At 47.8% G+C, this 20,375-nt stretch overlaps 1 protein-coding gene across 2 annotated transcripts in view; it reads right to left on the minus strand.

Annotated features, from left to right (window-relative positions):
• Window positions 1-6,621: 6,621 nt before the first annotated feature.
• WTAP (WT1 associated protein) overlaps window positions 6,622-20,375 on the minus strand; it is a 37,619-nt gene continuing 23,865 nt past the window's right edge. The window contains exons 6-8 of one of the 2 annotated variants that reach the window (XM_056126048.1): window positions 19,072-19,250; window positions 10,806-10,960; window positions 6,622-7,853 (exon numbers count right to left, since the gene is read on the minus strand). In XM_056126048.1, the coding sequence (XP_055982023.1) occupies window positions 7,273-7,853; window positions 10,806-10,960; window positions 19,072-19,250 (915 nt within the window). In that variant the 3' untranslated portion in view covers window positions 6,622-7,272. Of the gene's footprint in view, window positions 7,854-10,805; window positions 10,961-17,443; window positions 19,251-20,375 lie in introns of those variants that run through there. The other variant, XR_008794134.1, reaches the window with a different exon arrangement.

Below are 20,375 nucleotides of genomic sequence, written 5' to 3' on the forward strand. Positions count from 1 at the left end.
GAACCAACGGGGTCATAACATTTCTGCATGAATGACTGTAAGTGGCCTTTAAATACTGTTTCTCAAAAAGGGTGGCTTTAAGTCGAACCAAACTGGTGCTTGCTGCAGAATGCCAGGCAAAGTGGGACTTGTGACGATGGCAGCAGTGCCCACAGACTCCATAACCCCATACAGGAGCTACCGCACCTCTTGGCGCTAAGGACAGCCAGCCTGCCTTGGTGGTTGAAGTTTAGCGTGAATGAATAGGGCTCTTCGGTTTCAGCTTGGTGCCACCATGGAGCGCAGGCCCAGGAGTTGAAGGGACACCCGGGTTCCCACCATGGGAGACCAGCTCAGGCAACTCTGCCAGCAGAGGGTCCCTGCCATCATTTCTTCCTTGGACCAGCCTGTACCGCCCTCAGCATATTATGTAGGAAAAGCTCTCTGAGTGCCAATTGTCTGGAGACTGAGGAGGGGGCTTGTGCCCCCTGGGCAGGGTCTGTTGCACTTGCACTGGTGACTATGGCTCACCCAGAGTTTCTGAGCCACAAATGAGAGCAACCACCGCTGTCACTGGGGCCCAGAGGGAGCAGTGCCACAACATGGGGGGGGGGGGGATAGGGAGGGTAGAGACATCAGCAGCCTGATGGTGCCCTTAGGCTGCCTGACACCCCCAAATCACTGTTATGCCTCTGGCCAGACTCCAACAACTCAGGACCAAGTTTTCCGAGAAGTCGCTGAAAGTTAGGTATGTGGGAGCCACACCCACGAACCACCTCTGGCTCAGCTATACAAACTCATCAATCAGCCTTGCTCATTATGTTAGTGTTATTGGTTTGCTATGTTATTTGATCACTTGCTCACTTGACCTCCCGTGACTCATCAATTTGCTTGATCGGGCACCAGTAACGTCTCTATCTGTCCCTGTCGCGTGCTATTGTAGCCCAATGGCGTCTGCTCGTCCTAGGCACATGAAGAGCCTCAAACCGATCGTTCAGGGTCTTGATGAAGAAGTCTGACCATTTCGTAAGTGGGCAGCCACGCAATCTTTTGACATCCCATGGAATCCAGTCGATAATGGCTCTAGTCCAGTGGTCGTCTCCAAATCGCATTACGTGTCCAGCCCATCTGATTTTCGACGCCTTGGCAAACGAGACAGGGTCCCTGATTCTCGATCGTCGATGGAGGTTGGAACTCTGGGTCTTGACGAAGAAGTCTGTCCATCTCGTAGGTGGGCAGCCACGCATCTTTTGACGTCCTTGGAATCCAAACAGCTCTATTCCAGCGGTCCGCTCCAAATCTCATCATGTGTCCAGCCCACTATGTTATTTATGTTATGAATTTCAATAAGGGGCGGGTGGGGCCATGGCCTCTGGGGCGGTGTGCTGAGCAAACAGTCACAATGAACTGGAAGTCTCTTCCTCGCCTAAGGTGCCCACATGAACACCTCAGCAAGAAGGGCCTCCTGCGGTTTTAGAAGTGCGTCAGAAGTAGAACTCTAACCCAGGACTGGCACCAACGCTGGGTCCCTCCCCCAGAGCGGCAGCAGGGGTCGTGGCCTTCAGGGCAGTGGCCACTCAGTTAATTTCCTCTGAAGAACACTTTGGTCTCATACCTCAACCTGCGGTTACCTAATTCTTATGAGGACAGCCTGGCTGTCCCAACCATATCAGGCCAATAGTCCACTAGCCTATTCCAATCAAAATACTCCCCAAACTCACCAAATTAATGGTGAACTCGAGAATCTGAACAGGCCTAATGTAAAAGAACATAGCCCCTGAATCTGCACGAGAGGCCTCACATAAGTCACACAGGAGCACCAAAGAGGAAGTTAATATTCTAGACGGGGAAAAAGGAGACCACCATCGACTGAGCTCATCCAGAATCCTCCCTCGCAGCGAGAGGGGGACACTGATAGTGGGTTGGAGGGAGCCACCTCCATCCTGCTACAGCAACGTGAAGGAACAGCACAGATCCCCGCCTTGAGGAGTGGATGAAGAAAAGAGCCCTGAAGCCTCGAGAATATCCGCATATGCAATCTCTCCGGTATAAATTTCAGTAAGTTTCGTTATCCCTTATTATTCTTTGAGGTGCCAGGGGCTCTTTCTGGCAAGGGATGCTTTCACTGCCTCTGATTCTGCCTCCTTAGGGCAAGAAATAAAGACTCCTCTTCCCAAACACATGCACCCAAGGTGGGAAGCTGGTCCCGGAGCTTTGAAACTGAAGAGTTCTTCCCAGCTTACATAGGAACTGCACCACGGAGGAGCTGGGTGGTGACATAAACTCTGTGCAGTGACACTATGTTTCAGGTCCCATGGCACCTTCTCAGGGACCAGTCTGGGCTTTTTCCACCCAGCTGTTTTTGTCCTTTTGTTCAGAGAAACAAAAACCAATTCTCTTTCTCTTAAATTATTATATTATTAACTAGTCCAGCTCTAGTCCTGGTCAGACTTCTTCGTCAAGATCATGAGCGATCGGTTTGAGGCCCTTCATGTTCCTGGAGCGAACAGATGCCGTTGGGCTACACTAGCACGCGACAGGGACAAATGGAGATGTTACTGGCGCCCGCTCGAGCAAATCGACGACTAACGGGAAGTTAAGTGATTATATTATTATTATATTTTGCTTTCTGGGTCACACCCGGCGATGCTGACTCTGCGCTCAGGAATTACTGGCGGTGCTCGGGGGACCATATAGGATGCTGGGAATCGAACCCGGGTCGGCCGTGTGCAAGGCAAACGCCCTACCCGCTGTGCTATTGCTCCAGCCCCTCTTAAATTATTTTTTTTATCAAGGTATACTTTACAGTAATATTAAAGTCAATATTATGGGCTGGAGTGATGGCACAGCGGTAGGGCGTTTGCCTTGCACGCAGCCGGCCCGGCTGAGTGGGGTTCGATTCCTCTGCCCCTCTCAGAGAGCCTGGCAAGCTACCGAGAGTATCTTGCCCGCAGGGCAAAGCCTGGCAAGCTACCCGTGGCGTATTTGATATGCCAAACACAGTAACAAGTCTCACAATGGAGACGTTACTGGGCCTGCTGGAGCAAATTGATGAATAACGGGAGGACAGTGCTACAGTGCTAATCTTGTTTCATCAAGTCAGTTATTGGTATGCAAATTAAGACCCCCCTCCCCGGGTCTGGAATAATACCAACCTTTACTAATTTTGCGTGCTAGGGCCATACCCAGTGGTGCTGATGTCACTCCTGGTGTTTGGGGGAGCATGTGGTATTGGGGATCAAACTGGGCACTGGCTTTATTCAAGGCAAGTGCATTAACCCGTTTGGCCCACTAATCCGGTTTCCTCCACACTGCCTGCTCTTAAAACAAAGTCTTGGGGTTGGAGTGATGGCACAGCAGGTAAGGAGGGCGCTTGGCTTGCACATGGCCAACTTGTCAAAGCCCCAGCAACCCACATGGTCCCCCAAGCCCACCAAGAGTGATCCCTGAAGTGCAGAACCAGGAGGAAGCTCTGAGCGCTGCCAAGGTGCGGCTCGAAAGCAAAAATCTGGAATGAACAGTTGTTGGTGCCCAACCAGATGGTGAGGACGAGTCCTTGGATGCTGCCCTACAATCAGGAAGCAGAACCAGGACCCAACTTTGAATTAAGTGGGCAAGCTGCGGCTTCTGAGTCTGACTGACCTGGAAAGGGTTAATATGTCCTCCTACATCTGCCTTGGTCTAGTCTTGGGTGGTGCAGGACTGAGGGACAGGCATGACAGGTATACTGTCACGGGTGCCCGCTGAGCACTACTGGGTGTGTCCCATCGTCCCCCAAATAACTTGCCTTATTCCTACATTTCCAGGAATTATCTAGTTTTTAACCACTGGTCCACGGTAAGTCATAAAACACGGCCCCATCTAGATCAGGTAGCAGCACTATTAACAATGCTTATATATATTTTCCTTTTGGGGAGGGATAGTTTGGGCACAATTAACAGTGCATAGGGGACCATATGCGGTACCAGGGGTACCTGACCTCCTATACTCTCTGACCCAAGATATATTCATGTTTTAGTTATTTAATGCTTTTATTTCCAACTTTGTGATTTTCAGTATGATTTTTTTCCAGACCACAGGTGTGAAAGTTTGGAAACCACTAGGATATCCTGCCTAGGGGAAACTGTTGCAAAGAAAACTGCTTTTCACTCTTTTCTTTTTGGGTCACACTCGGCCATGCACAGGGGTTACTCCTGGCTCTGCACTCAGGAATTACTCCTGGCAGTGCTCAGGGGACCATACGGGATGCTGGGAATCGAACCTGGGTCGGCTGCGTGCAAAGCAAACAACCTACCCGCTGTGCTATCTCTCCAGCCCCTGCTTTTCACTCTTACATCACAACTATTTAATGAAAATTCTGTGTGGCAGAATTCAAAATTGAGGTTTTTTTTCTGTGAAAACCCCCAAAATTCTGAACAAGAGATGGTACACAGCTCTAGTGGCACTTGACTTCTCGATACTGGCCAGTCGTGAACATCTCCTGCCCACCACCACGCTTGGCGCTGCTCTGTGTAAGCCACAAGCTACGTTGTAAAGTCAGGGGTCAAACCCCGTCGTTCCAGAGGCCGTCCTCTGAACCACCTCTTACTTGACTGACGTACACCCACAGAGAAAGCACCTAGTGTCAGAAATGACAACGACCGACTGCAGAGGCTTGAGCTCTCTGTCCACGTTCAATCTTGTACGGGTTCGACAGCGCCAGAAAACTAGTAACACTCGAATAGGTCCATTTATTTATTTTGCTTTTTGGGTCACACCTGGCGATGCACAGGGGTTACTCCTGCACTCAGGAGTCACTCCTGGCAGTGCTCAGGGGACCATATGGGATGCTGGGAATTGAACCCGGATCGGCCGCGTGCAAGGCAAACACCCCACCCGCTGTGCCCCACCTCCAGCCCCAGGTCCATTTTTAGCCAAAAGGGGGGAAGTTCCTGCTTTACACCAATTACACTAATTCCTTAGAGAAAGAAACTGTGTTAAAACAAATTAAATGGACCTACAAAAGGGAAACCAAAACCCATGGCACTTGACAAATCCAGGAGTACTATTTTAGTAAAAAATTTAATGTGTGTGTGTGGAGGAGGGGCACAGAGCTTACTACAGTGGGTGAGATGTTGGTCTGCAGGCAGTTGGCCTGGGTTCAATGCTTGATACCCTTTATGGTTCCCAAACCTAGGGGCAGGATAAGCCCTGTGCAGAGATGGGTGTAGACCCCAAACCAAAACCAATGAAAAACAAAAACTGGAGCTAGAAAGTCTAGTGGGTGGCACTTGCCTTACACGCAGTCAGCCCAGGTTTGGTCCCCAGCTTCACTGGAACGAATTTCTGAACACAGAGCTAGGAACAAGCCCTGAGTGCCGTCAGGTGTGGTCCCCAAACAAAAGAGTAAGCCCCGACCCAGGTGTGACCCAAAAATCAAAAACCAAAAAATATGAATCCAGTTTATCATAAACTTTTCCAGTCCAACGTCTGAGTTTCAAAGTATAGGGGGCTGGGGAGATGGTGAGTAGGGTGCCTGCCTGGCACATGGACGATGCAGGTCCATTCCTTGGGACTCCCTGAGCACTGCCAGGCGTAACCTCTGATCGCTGCGGGCAGTGGCCCCAAAACAAAAAATAAAATGTGGAGTACTTTAAAGGGCCAAAGAGTACAGGAGTTAATGCATGAGGCAGATCCCAGTTCAATCCCCAGCACCACTTGGAGCACGGTGTGGAATGGTCCCTGCGCAGAGCCAGGAATAAGCCCTAGGCACCGCTGGGTATTGCCCCAAAACAAAACCTATGGATTGTAAAGTCATTACATCACAGACCTTTATATTCAAGGTTAAAAATAAGACAGTATGAAGCAATTTTGTTCCTAAACGTAAAACAATTTTTCTTCCATCCTAATACCTCCCTGCTTACTAGCCAAGATTAGCAGACACGTCATTAGTAGCAGTGGGTGTTTTTCCTTTGGGGCCACATCCAGAGGTGCTCAGGGCTTACTCCTGGCTGTGCCTGGGCGACCGTGTGATGCTGGGGACCTAAGCGTAGGGCAAGTGCCTTCCTACTGTACTATCTCTCTGGACCCAGCAGCGGATGTGTTTTTTGGGTGACACCCAGGATCCAGGGCATACTCTGGGCTCTGTGCTCAGGAATAATTTCTAGCAGGGTTTGGGGACAATCTGTGGTGCCAGGATCAAATCCAGGTTGTCCACATGCAAGGGAAGTGCCCTACCCGCTGTCCGATCTCTCCAGCACCCTCATCCGCCCGCCTCCCCCCAGATTTTTTTGGGATTTGGGCTACACCTGGCAGTACCGGAGCTTACTCCTAGTTCTCACTCAGGGATCGCCCCTGACGAGGAGCTGGAGCTGGAACCCTGGTCGTCTCTGTGCAGGCCTGCGTCCTCCCACTGCGCTCTCACTGCAGCCCGCTCTCCTGCCTCTTCTTCCAACTTCTGTATGATCATTCTATATATAAAGCCGTAACCCTAAACTCCAAGTCCACTTTACAAATAATGTATAACTGGCAACACTATAAAATCACAATAAAAAATGACGCGTGGATTGAAGATTTTCACGTTCACGGTGTGTTGAGAAACAAACGAGCAAAACTTCAGCAATACCACGTGGGTAAATGACAACTGCGAGACACACAGATTGATGCAGGAGTTACAATAAAAATCTTTATTTCGGTTTGGTCAGTACAGGCGAGATCTACTAGAGTCACAGAGCAATGTGCATTAACAGCTACAACAGGTCATAAACGGAGTTAACTACGCACACACATTTCTTCAACAGTCACCTAAAGAGAAAATGCACAGATGAATGGTGGGAAAAACTGTATCTAACACTGAAACTACCACAGGACTCTGTCAGCAAGTCCCACTCTTGGCGATAGAACGACTGTACTGGGCCAACTTGGCAGTCGTGACCTCCCACCTATGACAGTCCTGGACGGTGCGGGGCGAAGGAGAGCGGAGGAAGGTGCCCTCACACAGCACGGGGCCTAGATAGACACAGATTTACACAGACATCATTGTGTTATGCTGGAAGCAGAGAGTTCCATTTACAACTTCACATTAACTCATATAAAAATAACTTGAGCCTACACAAAGTGTCCCTTGAAGCAACGAAGCATTAACTGTTACAATTCCCAAAGTGGCAGAGGTATAGAAGCAAAAGAAGGGGAAAAAGGAAGAAAAAGAAAACACCCACAGAAGAGGCAAATTGTGACCAAAGTATGCATTAAATTTCTGGACAGTATCCTCTCCCAAATTAAATGACACTGTATAAAAATTTGCTGGAAAAAATATTACAAAACTGAACCCTGTACATTTACGTTTGAGTCCAAGCCATTCTGGACGTGGCGGGAACCCGCAGTTCGGTTACCTTTCCCACTCACTGTTTTCTCCTCTTGAGGGTCATGATTGGAGTCTGTGTCATTTGAGTGGTGTGTGAGAGAGTTTTCACTGCCCGTGGGAGAGTCTACACTTTCATACCCCGCACTGAGTGGGTTTACGTAACCACTACCTCTGCCAGTTCTCTCCTCAGAGCTGTTGGAGGCCTTATTCCCATTCCCTGGAGAAGGAGGAGAAGCATCTTCGGCCGTGTCCCCCTCCCTGTGAAATCCAGACCCAGACGTCCTCTGGCGGGAGGAGCTGCCATTGCTTGGTCCATTGGCCAGCCGACTGCAGTCTTTACCTGCGGCCTCCGCCTGTGCCCCGGGCTCAGAGGCTGTAGTCCTGCTGGTGCTCGGGGCGGAGGCTTGGGACTGCTGCTGTTGGTACTGAGCCAACTGCTGCCGCGTCTCCTTCAGCTGCTGCTGTAGGACTAGAATGGTGCTCTGCATACCCTCGACTTCTTCGTCCAGCTGGATGATGAAGTCATTCAGTTCTGCACAAAGGAGAGTCAAATCTGCTTCAATATCTCATAAGACACAGTGGACTTCTTAGTGACTATCAGAAAACCAGACATTCCACTAAAGGTTCTCAAAACACGACAGAATGGTCTGAATGGCATTTAAAAGGGGGTGGGGGTGGGGGGGAGAGAGAGAGAGAGAGGAGGAGAGAAAGAGAGGAGAGAGGAGAAGGGGGAAGAGAGAGAGGGGAGGAGAGGAGAGAGGTGAAGGGGGGAGAGAGGGAGAGGGGGAGAGGGAGAGAGAGGGGGAGAGAGAGAGAGGAGAGAGAGAGAGAGAGAGAGAGAGAGAGAGAGAGAGAGAGAGAGAGGAGAATTATTTCACTGGTTCTTAATATTCCTGGCACTTAAAACTTTTCTCCAGCACCATCAGGAATGACTTGAGTTCTGCCAGGTATAGCCCACCCTGAAAAAAAAAAAGTTGCTGGGGCTGGAGCAATAGCACAGCGGACAGGGCATTTGCCTTGCACACAGCCCACCCGGGATCAATTTCCAGCATCCCATGTGGTCCCCTGAGCACCGCCAGGAGTGATTCCTAAGTGCAGAGCCAGGAGTAACCCCTGAGCATCGCCGGGTGTGACCCAAAAAGAAAAAACAAAAAGCGATAGGGTGAGGAGACAGAGGGTGCACAGGCTTTGTCTGCAGCAAGTACAGGTGCAAACATCAAGCAATGAGCAATGCACCAGGAGAAACCCATATGTAACACCTGGTGTGACTCCAAAACCAAGAAAATAAGGTCCCAAATTGAGGTTTTCTTCTGGCTGACGGCAGATTAAAATGTGAGGGGCTGAAACAGAGCAATGCGCTGAGCACATGCCAAGAAGGCTTTGCATGAGGGATGCCCGTGGAGTTCGATCCCTGCCCCTGCAAAGTACCCCCGCACTGGCGGCAGTGACCGTGCATACCGCCAGGCGTTGGCCCCCAAACAGATCAATGTGCAAAAGGAATGAACTGGGCCATCTGAAAAGGCACAACTAAACAAGCCCACAAAAGCCACGCGCTCAGCTCCCTGGAGGCACAGGGCTGGCCCTTCACCTGGCGAGCCAGCTTAGTCTCAGAACACTGAGGGTTCCCCTCTAACAAACAACCCACAGAGGGCTCTGCAGGCATCGAGGAGGAGCTGCGGTCAGGAAAGTATCTCGAGAGCTGGAACACCACGCGGGAGATCTCGAGCACACACTCGTCTTCAGTTTGAGCCCAACGCTGCAGACCAACTACTGCAAGGAGAGCTCCGGGGGACCAAAGCACAACTCCGCCCCGCCAGCTGTGGCTCTCATTTGAAAACGTGAGAATGGTTAAAAATTGGGAAATACACACACTAAGTTGGAAAAAGCCTTTAGGGGCCAGACGACTGGAGATCTCAAAATACCTACAGTGCTTATGAAAAGGCAAGGACTTCCCGCATGTGCAGGAGGTAGTTTTTGTTTCGTGTTTTCACGTATGTGGCAGCGCTGGGTACTGAAACCAGGGCTCTCAGGCCCAGAAAGGACGCTGCAAGGCGGATTCCTGAGTGCAGAGCCAGGAGTTAAGTCCAGAGCAGGTGAGAGAGAAGAGCGAGAGAGAGGGAGGGAAAGATAGATCTACACAAAGCCACACGCCCTGCTCCTGGAAAGACACACCCTTCACTTCTTTCTGTTTGGCAGGCCACAGCAGCCTGCTCGGGGCGCTCTCTTGGCTCTGGGCAGTGCCAAGAACTGAGCTCGGGCACAAACCAGAGCTGGCCATGCTCAAGGCACGCGCCAAACCTCTGGACTCTATCTTTTCAGCCCTGAAAAGGTATTTTAAGAGATCTACTTTTAAAAAAAGGGTGGGGTGGGTGGGATGGTGGGGAGAGGACGATTGATTTACCGAGATCTGTAATTTAATTTTCAACTACAGACATTCTCAAAAAATATTTTGTTGAGTTTGGTGTCACACCCAACAGCACTTGGGGTAAGGGCAATTAGGGACCAAGCTCAAGATTGCAGCACGCTCTCAGCCCTCTGAGGTGCCTTCCCAGGCCCGTTCCCTCCCCCCACTCAACCCCCATTTTGACCAGATGTTTCCTACAAACAGCTCTGATGCGGTCACAATTAGCCCCAGGTGGACGGTAGCTGGTAAAAGTTCTTCCAAAAATTTAAATGTTTCTCTTATTCACTGAATAGGCCCTTACTCTGCCTGTCCAACCATGTACATTTATACACACATTATCTTCACTGGGGGGGAGGGACACACCTGCAGTCTTGAGGGTCACTCTGGCAGTGCTCAGGAGACAGGGTAGTACAGGGGAGGGACGAGGGCTGCCTGCATGCAGGACAAATGCCTTAACCTTTGATTTTTAGTTGTTTTGGGGTCACACCAGTGTCCCAGAGGTCTTACTCCTGACTGTGCGGTCAAGAATCTTTTATGGTAGTGCTTGTGGAACCATCTGGGGTGGCAGGGATTGAACCCCGGTTGGCTGCCGGAATGGCAAGTGCCTTATGCACTGTACTATCTTTAATTCTATTTTTAAACTGCTGGAAATGGCCCAAATACTTTGAAGGCTTGAATTTGTAGTTCTACAAATTCCATAATGCCAAGACAGCCTGGGGGGGTGGGGGTGGGGGGGTGGTTGGATGGCACTGTGCTGGGAGTTTCGAGGGTAGATCCTGGTGGCGGGGTGCCGGTGACTGAACCCCACTTCCTTCATGAGCCCACTGGGTTACCGCTGCAGCCCCCGGCCTTTCTCAGTTCACCAAATTCCGCACTGGGGGTGGGGCGGGGGGAGGGGAAAACAAAACAAGACTAAAAAAATCTACACAGCAAATTATTAGAACCGGGATTGACAACTAGAAACACTGATTTTATGGAACAACTGGCAGCGATTAGCATGTACGGAATCTCATCTCTAGCATCACGCCTGGCACGTTAAAGCCAGCGCAAGGTTAACCGACTTTCCAGAAGACCCCTTACCATCCTGACTGCTTTTTAGCTCCTCACTATATTTCTTCTGTAAAGCCAACTCTGCTTCAAGTTGTGCAATACGTCCCTGGGACAGCTGCCTTCCAAGCTCCTGGTTCTCCTGGATAAGCATTCGGCACTTCGCCATTAACTTTTTGCCCGTTTGGCTGCAAAGGAAAGAGCCACTCATCACAAAGTGAAGACAAAATTCCCTACCAGCGTTATGCTGCGGTTATTACAGTGACAGAAATGAACACACGCAATGCAACTATCTCACAGAAGATAGCACCCTAGAATTCCTATCTTCTTTCCCGGAACACGTAGTCTTCCTTCTGCATTTCAGTCTTTCACCAACATAGGAGAAACATAAATCCTAAACAAAAAAATAACCAAATGGCCATCTCCCTCCCTATTACACTAATAACGATTCTAAAATATATATTCATGCATACTATTTGTAGTAAAAGTCAGTTAATTAACACACCTCAGATATACCAACATCAATAAAATACTAAGGCATATAGCCTTAAGGGAACAGAAGTCTCTGTGAAGTCAAATGTAGTATTAATTGCAAATACAAACTTCATGGTGATCTATTCTGGATTTGGCACTGGCTGAATTAGGACAAGTATTTAAAAAAGGGGAAGGGGAAGGCCAATTGAAAGAGAGGGTTGTGGGAACTTTCGTGGTAATGGGGTCCAATAATTTTGCACGTAAATACCATCAATTTAAAAACTATTTTAACATCCTAGAGAATAATAACAATTTAGGGGTTTGGTCCAGAAAGATCATACAGGGGTTAAGGCACTTGCCTTCCATCCCGCAGACCCTGGTTCAAATCCCTGGAACAAATATGGTTCAAGAACCACCAGAGTGGGGTGGGGCTGGAGTATAGCACAGCGGGGAGGGTGTTTGCCTTGCACGCAGCCAACCAGGTTTGATTCCCAGCATCCCATATGGTCCCCTGAGCACCTCCAGGGATAATTCCTGAGTGCAGAGCCAGGAGTGACCCCTGTGCATTGCCGGCTGTAACCTAAAAAAAAAGAAAAAAAAAAACCCAACAACAACAACAAAAAACCCAAAACAACCACCAGAGGTCACTCCTGAGCACAGACAGGAAGAGTCCCTGAGCAGCACCAGGTGTGGCCACAAATCAAAAACATTAAACTTCTGGGTGCTAGACAGATAGCACAGGCTTAGTTAAGGAGCTTGGCCTGCACATGGCTGTCCCTGGTTTCATTTCCCAGCACTGCATGGTCAATTATTTCGGGGGTGGAAGAGGGAGCCGCAGCCAGCGATGCTGAGGGTGGAGGCTGATACCGGGGTTAGCTGCGTGCAACGCAAACACCCACCCTGCCGCATGATTCTCTCTGGTCCATGCATGGTCAAAAGTGACCTCCAAGCACAGAGCTGGGAGTAGACCCCGAGGGTGTGACTGGCCAAAAAAAAATACGAGGCTAAGAATTTAGAAAAGATTATTCTTAGGATAAAAAAATAAGACTAGGTCACAATCACAAATCACAAATCATCCTGTTATTCGTCGATTGCCTCGAGCAGGCCCCAGTAACGTCTCCTTCATCCTAGCCCTGAGATTATATTCAAGGCTCTTTAGGAGAATGAGAACCATCATTGTTACTGGTATTTGGCATATTGGGTACGCCACGGGGAGTTTGCCAGACTCTGCCGTGTGGGCAGGCTACATTCGATAGCCTGCAAGTTTGTCCAAAGCAGGAATGAGATAATAAGATGTCATAATAAGATGTCCGGGAGCTGGTTCCGGGAGCTGGTTTTTATAGTTTCTGAGTCTTGGCCGTTGAAGGGATTAAGACTAGGTAATTTATAAAAATAATGTAAGACCTAAAGGTTATTGAAACCGGGGCTGGAACAATAGCACAGCGGGTAGAGCGTTTGCCTTGCATGCAGCCGACCCGGGTTCGATCCCCAGCATCCCATATGGTCCTCCGAGCACCGCTAGGAGTAATTCCTGAGTGCATGAGCCAAGGAGTAACCCCTGAGCATTGCCAGGTGACTCAAAAAGCCAAAGGGGGGGGGAAGGCTATTGAAACAGTGTCAAATAATACTGGAGCTAGTACGGGGTTAAACTGCAGCCTTCCACGTGACCACACATGGGAACTGAGCGCGCACAGGACTGATCCTGAAGCATAGAGCCAGGAAGTGCCGGTGGCCAAACACTCTCCTCCCAAACTTATGTACACACATGTGTGTGCATAAATAAAGAGTATACACATACTGAGATAAATTGTTAATATATAATCCAAAGCCCAGATGAACAACAATAAAACCAGCAAAAATTTTGGGGGCAAAGTGTTAATCCCTGGGCACAGAGCTAGGGCTTACTCATAAAACAAACAAAAAAGCCATTCCCCGAAACCCAAAACTTTATCCCTTTTTCTTTAGCCTCAGCACAATAACAGGAAAGAAACCACGCTTTTTTTTTTCTCTCAAGGATCACTCCTGGCACTATAGAGTGAGGCGTGCACTGTGATTCTTGAAGTTCACAAGGATCTTATTGGCTGAAAGATGCTTAGTGGCCAAAAAGATGGTACAGTGGGTAGAATGTTTGCCTTGCATGCATGACCTGGGTTTCATCCCCACCACCACATCTTCCCCTGAGCACCACCAGGAGTTATAACTCCTAAGCATCCTGGGGTGTCGCCCTCAAACAAAAATAAACAAAAAGGTTTTGCTAACACTGTTTTTGGAGGTCGCACTTGGTCCCAGAATGCACTTGATTTAAACTCTGCCCAATCACAGTACTAGGAATACAACCAAGGTATCACATGCAAGAAACATACCTTCTTTTTTAAATTTTTTTTTTCTTTTTGGGTCACACCTGGCAATGCACAGGGGTTATTCCTGGCTCTGCACTCAGGAATTACTCCTGGCGGTGCTCAGGGGACCATATGGGATGCTGGGAATTGAACCCAGGTTGGCCGCGTGCAAGGCAAACGCCCTACCCGCTGTGCTATCGCTCCAGCCCCAAGAAACATACCTTCTTAACAGGAGAAAAATTGTGTGTGTGGGAGGATTTGGGGTCACACCCAGCAATGCTGTCTTACTCCTGGCGATGATTACTCCTGGCGATGATTGGGGTACGCTATTGGATGCTGGGATCGAACTGGGGTTGGCTATGTGCAAGGCAAGAGTCCTACCCCCTGCATTATCACTCTGACCCCCAGGGAGGGGGAGGCTGGGGCACATCTGGTGATGCTCAGAGGTTAATTCTGAGTCAATTTAGGAATTACTTCTGGTGGTGCTCAGGGGACCCTATGGGATACCGGAGATCGAACCCAGGTCTGCTGCGTGCAAGGCAAATAAATGCCCTCCCTGCTGTACTACTGCTCCAGAACCCAAGAAATATATCCTTCAGATCTAAAGCCCCTTTAGATCTTTTGAAACAGGACAACTACGGAAATGGAATTTCATTCTTTCACTTAGTGGGGCTTTTGGGGGGATTGGGGACTAGACAACACCCAGCTGTGTGTGCTCAAGGGTTATTCCTGGCTCAGCAGTCATTCTTGGGGGATCATATGTGGCACCAGGGATGGAACTCAGGCGCTATGCATCCCCGCCCATTGAGCTATATGTGGCTATCCTAGTCTGTGGTAGAGTAAAACCTGGCTTACCACCGCTCAAAGGAGCCAGGGTTTCACCACAGCCTCGAGTTACTACCGGGGAAGGCTTAGCCTTCTGGAGGCAGAAATCAAGCCACAGTCTCACACGTCAGCATGGACCCCTCCACTGAACTCATGCCTGGACCAGTGTGTCTTTATATGGCGACTACTAAGCTGGCAATTCTACCATCACAGTTATCGGTACTGTGATTGCAAGACAGTCCCTTGCAAGTTAGTACCCTCTGACTTCAGTCTCCACTAAGAGTTAAGACCCGTATGTGGTAGCAAGGATCAAACATGCATGCAAAGCAAGTGTCTTAACCTTGGTACTAACTCTCGTCTCTTTTTACTATTTCCCCCAATAATGTTTTCTTACAAATGATAAAGTACTGGTGTTGATCAACTAACCTGAAAAAACTCTTATGGGAATCCGATACATCAGAGGCATGACTAAAACAATGATGATTTGGGGCCACACTCAGCAATGCTCAGGTCTTACTCCTTGCTCTGCACTAGGGACCAAACCTAGGTCAGAAGTGTGCAAGGGAGTGCCCAACCCTCTGCACAATCCTCCAGAAGGTCATGGCCTTTTGCCTAAGCACCTGTCCTAGGAGAACCCCATTGTTTCGGAGACTTGTAATGACGCATCAAGCTTGTGCTGTGTTCGTCATACCAAAAAACTGGGGCAAGAGCAAGCACAGTGGACAGGAGCTTGTCACGCACAAGGCTGACCCAGGTTCAATCCCTGGCATCTAACGTGATTCCCTGAGCATTGTTGGGGGTGGCTCAAAAACCTAAAACAGGGGCTGGAGCGGTAGCACAGCAGGTAGGGCATTTGCCTTGCACACAGCCAACATGGCCGACACAGGTTCGATTCCCAGCATCCCATATGGTCCCCCGAGCACCGCCAGGAGTGATTCCTGAATGCATGAGCCAGGAGTAACCCCTGGGTGTGACCAAAAAAAAAAAAACCTAAAACAAACATAAAAATCAACCTGAGAATCAGGGCTGGAGCAATAGGCAGCAGGGCGCTTACCCTGCACAAGGCAGACATAGGTTCCACCCTGGTACCCAAAACAGTCCCAGAACCCGCCAGGAGTGACTCCCGACTGCAGAGCCAGGAATAGGTCCTGAACAGTGCCAGGTGTGGCCCAGAAACAAAAACACCAACACCCCCCCCCACACCCCAACTGAGTAGACCACCACCACCAGGCATGACCATAAAAACTGGGGCGGGGGGGGGAGGCAGGTAATTTAAGTAATGTCTTTGTAAAATCAATTAATTATATTTGTAGGTCCTGGGGCCACACCTGGTGGTACAAAGGGCTTACTCATGGCCCATACACAGTGCAGGGGATCAAGTCCAAGAGAGCAGCATGCAACGCATCTTAGTCACTGTGCCATCTCTCTGATCCCTAAAACAATTCCTTTTTGTTTTGTTTGGGTCACACCTGGCGATGCTCAGAGATTACTCCTGGCTCTGCGCTCAGAAACCACTCCCAGAAATGCTCAGGGGACCATATGGGACGCCAGGGACGGAACCCAGGTTGGCCGTGTGCAAGGCAACGCCCTTCCGCTGTACTGTTGCTTGGGCCCCCTAAAAGAATTCTTAATAATAATAATAATCAAGAACCTTAAAGTTACAACAGAAAACCGGCCAAGATATTTACTCGGGGCTGAAGAGATGGTCCAGTGGGTAAGGTGCTTGCCTTCACCCAGGTTCGGTCCCCGGGATTCCAAATAGTCCTCTGAGTCCTGCCAGGATTAAGTCCTGAGCATCACCAGGTGTGGCCCCTCCCCCAAAAAGAAGACAAAAAAATTTTTTTTAAAGAACAGCATATCAGGCTGTTACCGGGGTAAAGGACGGATTCTCCTTTGGGAGGTGGGGTGGGGGAGGGCACACCCGGCAGTGCTCAGGGGTCAATTCCTGGTGGGCTGGTACAACCGTATGAGATGCCAGACATCGAACCCGGGGCAGCCACAGGCAGGGTAAGCACCCCACCAATGCACTACGGTTCCAGACCTGGGGAGAACAGATTCTTACACCTTGAAACCCTTTAAAATGTATGTATGCACATGTCACACAAAGTGGGCAACTCTGGGACTCTTTCTCCCTCAAAACTGAGAATAGCAACATGAAAAAATGCGGCCCACACTGATTTAGTCCAGGTCACCGAGCTGTTTCAATTGAATGATGCATTTGTAGTGCCAGATATACTCTTACTTCTGGTTTCTGGGCCATCCCCTGCCATGCTCAGGGGACCACGTGGGGTGCCAGAGATAGAACCTGGGCTGGCTGTGTGAAAGGCACCTACCCTCTGTACTATCTCTGGCTCCCTACAGCTTTCTTTTCTTTTTCTTTAAAAATAGAACGAAATTTAATTACGTCATGATTCTTTTAATACAGTGGAAATAATTTTGACCATCAAAATGTATCTACATGCAGGAGAAAATCCAAAGGAAAAGGGACAAAAGCCTAGAAAGTATCTGTACATACGGTATGATCACATTTCTTAAAAAAAGAACAATACATATAAACACGGATTCTATGCGCAGAGAAACGATCTCGCTACCCAAGTTGAATGGCACTCACTGCTCCTGGACAGGGAGGAGAGCGCAAGAAAGCACTCAAGGGCGTCTCTCCACTTCCTGTTTCCATCATTCCTGCAGACTTTCAATTTTATGAACGAGTATCTTACATTTAAAAGATCCCACAATAACATCCCACAGACCTCCAGGGGTCACCTAAGTGGCAAAGAGGTTATATATAACTGATGTATGTGTTAATACATTTTATAACCTTTTTAAAACCTAAAAATAGGTCATTTCTATCTTAAACGGCATCATATAAAAGTATTTCAGGACTTTGCAAAAGGCTTCATTACTTACCCTCCAACACCCCAAAACTGAGAATTTTAGAAGCAAATATCTTGTTGAAAGTCACAAAAACCACTTCTTCAACCCACCCTCGGCCCCACATCAGTTCCCTAAAGCACAAACGTACAAGATACTTACAATTGATTTGAACGATTAAGAGAGAACTTAAGTCACCCTTGTTAAAACTGCACTTAACCGTTGGGACAATCTGGAACATTATCTTCCACTCATCTTAGACTCCATTATCACCAAGCGAAAATTCAAATTGGTGACTTACTGAATGGTCTGACGAAAAAAATTCACCTCCAGGACTGGATGGAAGCATGAAGAAAATGCCTCGTTTATCTAAATGATCAAATGAATTTGCTAGAAATGATCACTATACCTTTGTTTGTAATTCAAATACAAAATGTCTCACTGAGGCCAGCCCACAGTCCCGATTCAGTCTACTCCCCGTCTTCAGCGGGCACCAGTGAAGCTGTCCCACATTAATTTCTACTGCAATATCCTGGGACATAGTGTCAAAAAGTAACAAGTGTCAAGTGTCCTTGTCTTTTATACCAGCTGGAAAAAAAAACGGTCTTTGAAAAATGAGACACAGAGCCTTTTCCTTCTCTTGAAGAGCACGCAACAATTTTTCCAAAATGAATCTGCTCTCCACAGCCCCCCAAACCAAAAGATTAAAAGTACAACAAAATCATCATAGTATTCCTTGAACTTAAAAAAAAAACAACTATTTCAAGGCACATTTAATTTAATATCAAGTGTAGTACAAAAGGCCAAATACAATGAAGGAACACATTCCCCCATGAACACCAACGACAACGCTCTTTCAACATGTGCCTGTTGAACGAACGGGGATTAATCAATTCCACTACTGAAAAATAAAGCAGTGAGTCCCATCACAGCCAATATCCTTATACAATCTACTTGTGAAATGAATGTTTTTAATGCTTCGAACAGTTTCAACCTGATTTGATACCACACCTTCATTTTGTACAGTCCTCGATGATTATCTACAGTTTTCGCAACCATTCAAAGAACAAACCATTGATTAAAAACCACATTGATTTAAGGCTCCATCAAGTAAGAGAGCCCCAAAGGAGATGGTTAAGTAAATGAACTATTTGTACTGACATCTATTGTTTGATTCTCTCAAGACTGTTAAGTTAGTTCTTAGCAAGTAAACCTTTAGAGGCAAAATTTACCCCAATTGAGTTTTGACCCAGAAGTCCACCAACAAGCACGAAGTCCACAGTCTTATCGGCAAAGCAGATAAGCAGTGTCTCTAAGTCACTATGCTCAACAGTAAGAGCGATGCATTTTCCGTTTTTACATTTTACTGCAATTTTACATGTTCAATTCAGGATTTTAAATCTCTAGGTTTTCATTCCTCCAAACTGTCTGAAGACACAGTGTGCCACAGACTTAAGACTTCTGTTTCTCCCTGTATTTTCTTCAAACAGAAACTGTTCTCTCAAGTGTCTACATGTTCTAGAAGGGGAATTTCGGAGGAGGCCACTTCTTCGGAATAGTCCGACGCCATCAGGCCTCTGAAGCAAGGGGAGGGGGAAGAGGAAAGAGCTGAAACACAAGGTTCATCTGGTAAGTGCACATTAACCATTACAAGCCGGACAGTAAAGAATGTGGCTTTTTGGCTCAAAAAGTCTGAGTCTTGGTGTGGAAACGAGTACTCGGCTGTCCCACCACAGTGTTCTCGCAGTGGGACTGTCAGGGAAGTCTTGACTGGGGATATGATTGTTTACCTATCAGGCGTAAACTTCCAGGCACTCAGTTCATTTTGAGCTTGTTCCAGTTTGTCTTTAGTCTGTTCCAGTTCGCCTTTCATTTTTAGGAAAAACAAGTTGATCGCCGGGTCCACCATAGTCGATCGCAGTTGGGCAACACTGGGCTGCTGGACTTGCTTGAGGTACTGGATCTGAGTCTGTGCAAACAAAAACGACAATTACTACCTAGTCAAAGGGCTACACAAAGAAAGAGTCTGGCAAAGGAATCCCCTAGTCCGCCGCCAGCTGGATTTGTAATATTTATTAAGAACCACACTCCCACCACTTTAAAATTCTTTGGGAAAAAAAATATAGGAATTGAAAATAATTTAAGGCTATTCAAATTTCATACCTGGCGTCTTTCAATAAAGTGATTACATAATACTCCGCAACAGAAATAGAGCCCCACCATCAAAGTACTGAAAATGCTGACAGTCACCGGGAAAATCTTGTCTATTATCAATCAGAAGGTCAGAGAAATGGCCAGTGAGGTGCTTGTCCTGCACGCTGTCATGCTGAGTCAGTCACCGGCACCACACATGGTCCCCTAAGCAGTCAGGGATGACCCCTAAGCAGAGAGCCCGAAGGAAGCCAGGACCACCACCGGTGAGGCCAAAAGCAAACAAAACAAAAGAGAAAACCAGTGGGTTCTTAAATTTACTAGTTCAATCTTACACTGAAGGAATTAATTCTATGCACAGGTCCCGTGGAAGCACACCTGTTACTTAAAACCCACAATGGTACTTCAAAATTGAAAAAACACATGCTACTTCTAAGAGTTGGCATTACAATTTTTTAAGAGGCTGGAGCAATAGCACAGAGGGTAGGGCGTTTGCCTTACACGTGGCCAACCCAGGTTCGATTCCCAGCATCCCATATGGTCCCCTGAGCACCGCCAGGAGTAATTCCTGAGTGCATGAGCCAGGAGTAACCCCTGTGCATCGCCGGGTGAGACCCTAAAAGCAAATAAATAAATAATAAAAAATAAATATAAAAAATTTTATAAGCATCACAAACCAAAATAATGCCTATATTCTTTTTTTAAAAACACTTCTGAGTTGATCAGAATCACAAAGTCTGATGCTGGACGGTGACTGACCGAGTTGACCTTGCTTATTTTGACAAGATTAAATATAATGGAATAGTCAAGAATATAGTTAGTTCAATGGCAGAGTGACTGTAATCTTGAAGCTCTTGACTCCCTATGAAGGGCATTTCTACTATACCAGATCCCTCTACTTACATATGAAACCTTCCATTTCCACTTCAGCTGTACTATTTAC

This window comes from Sorex fumeus, unplaced genomic scaffold, assembly GCF_029834395.1.
Source record: "Sorex fumeus unplaced genomic scaffold, SorFum_2.1 ptg000061l, whole genome shotgun sequence".
Lineage (NCBI taxonomy): Eukaryota > Metazoa > Chordata > Mammalia > Eulipotyphla > Soricidae > Sorex > Sorex fumeus.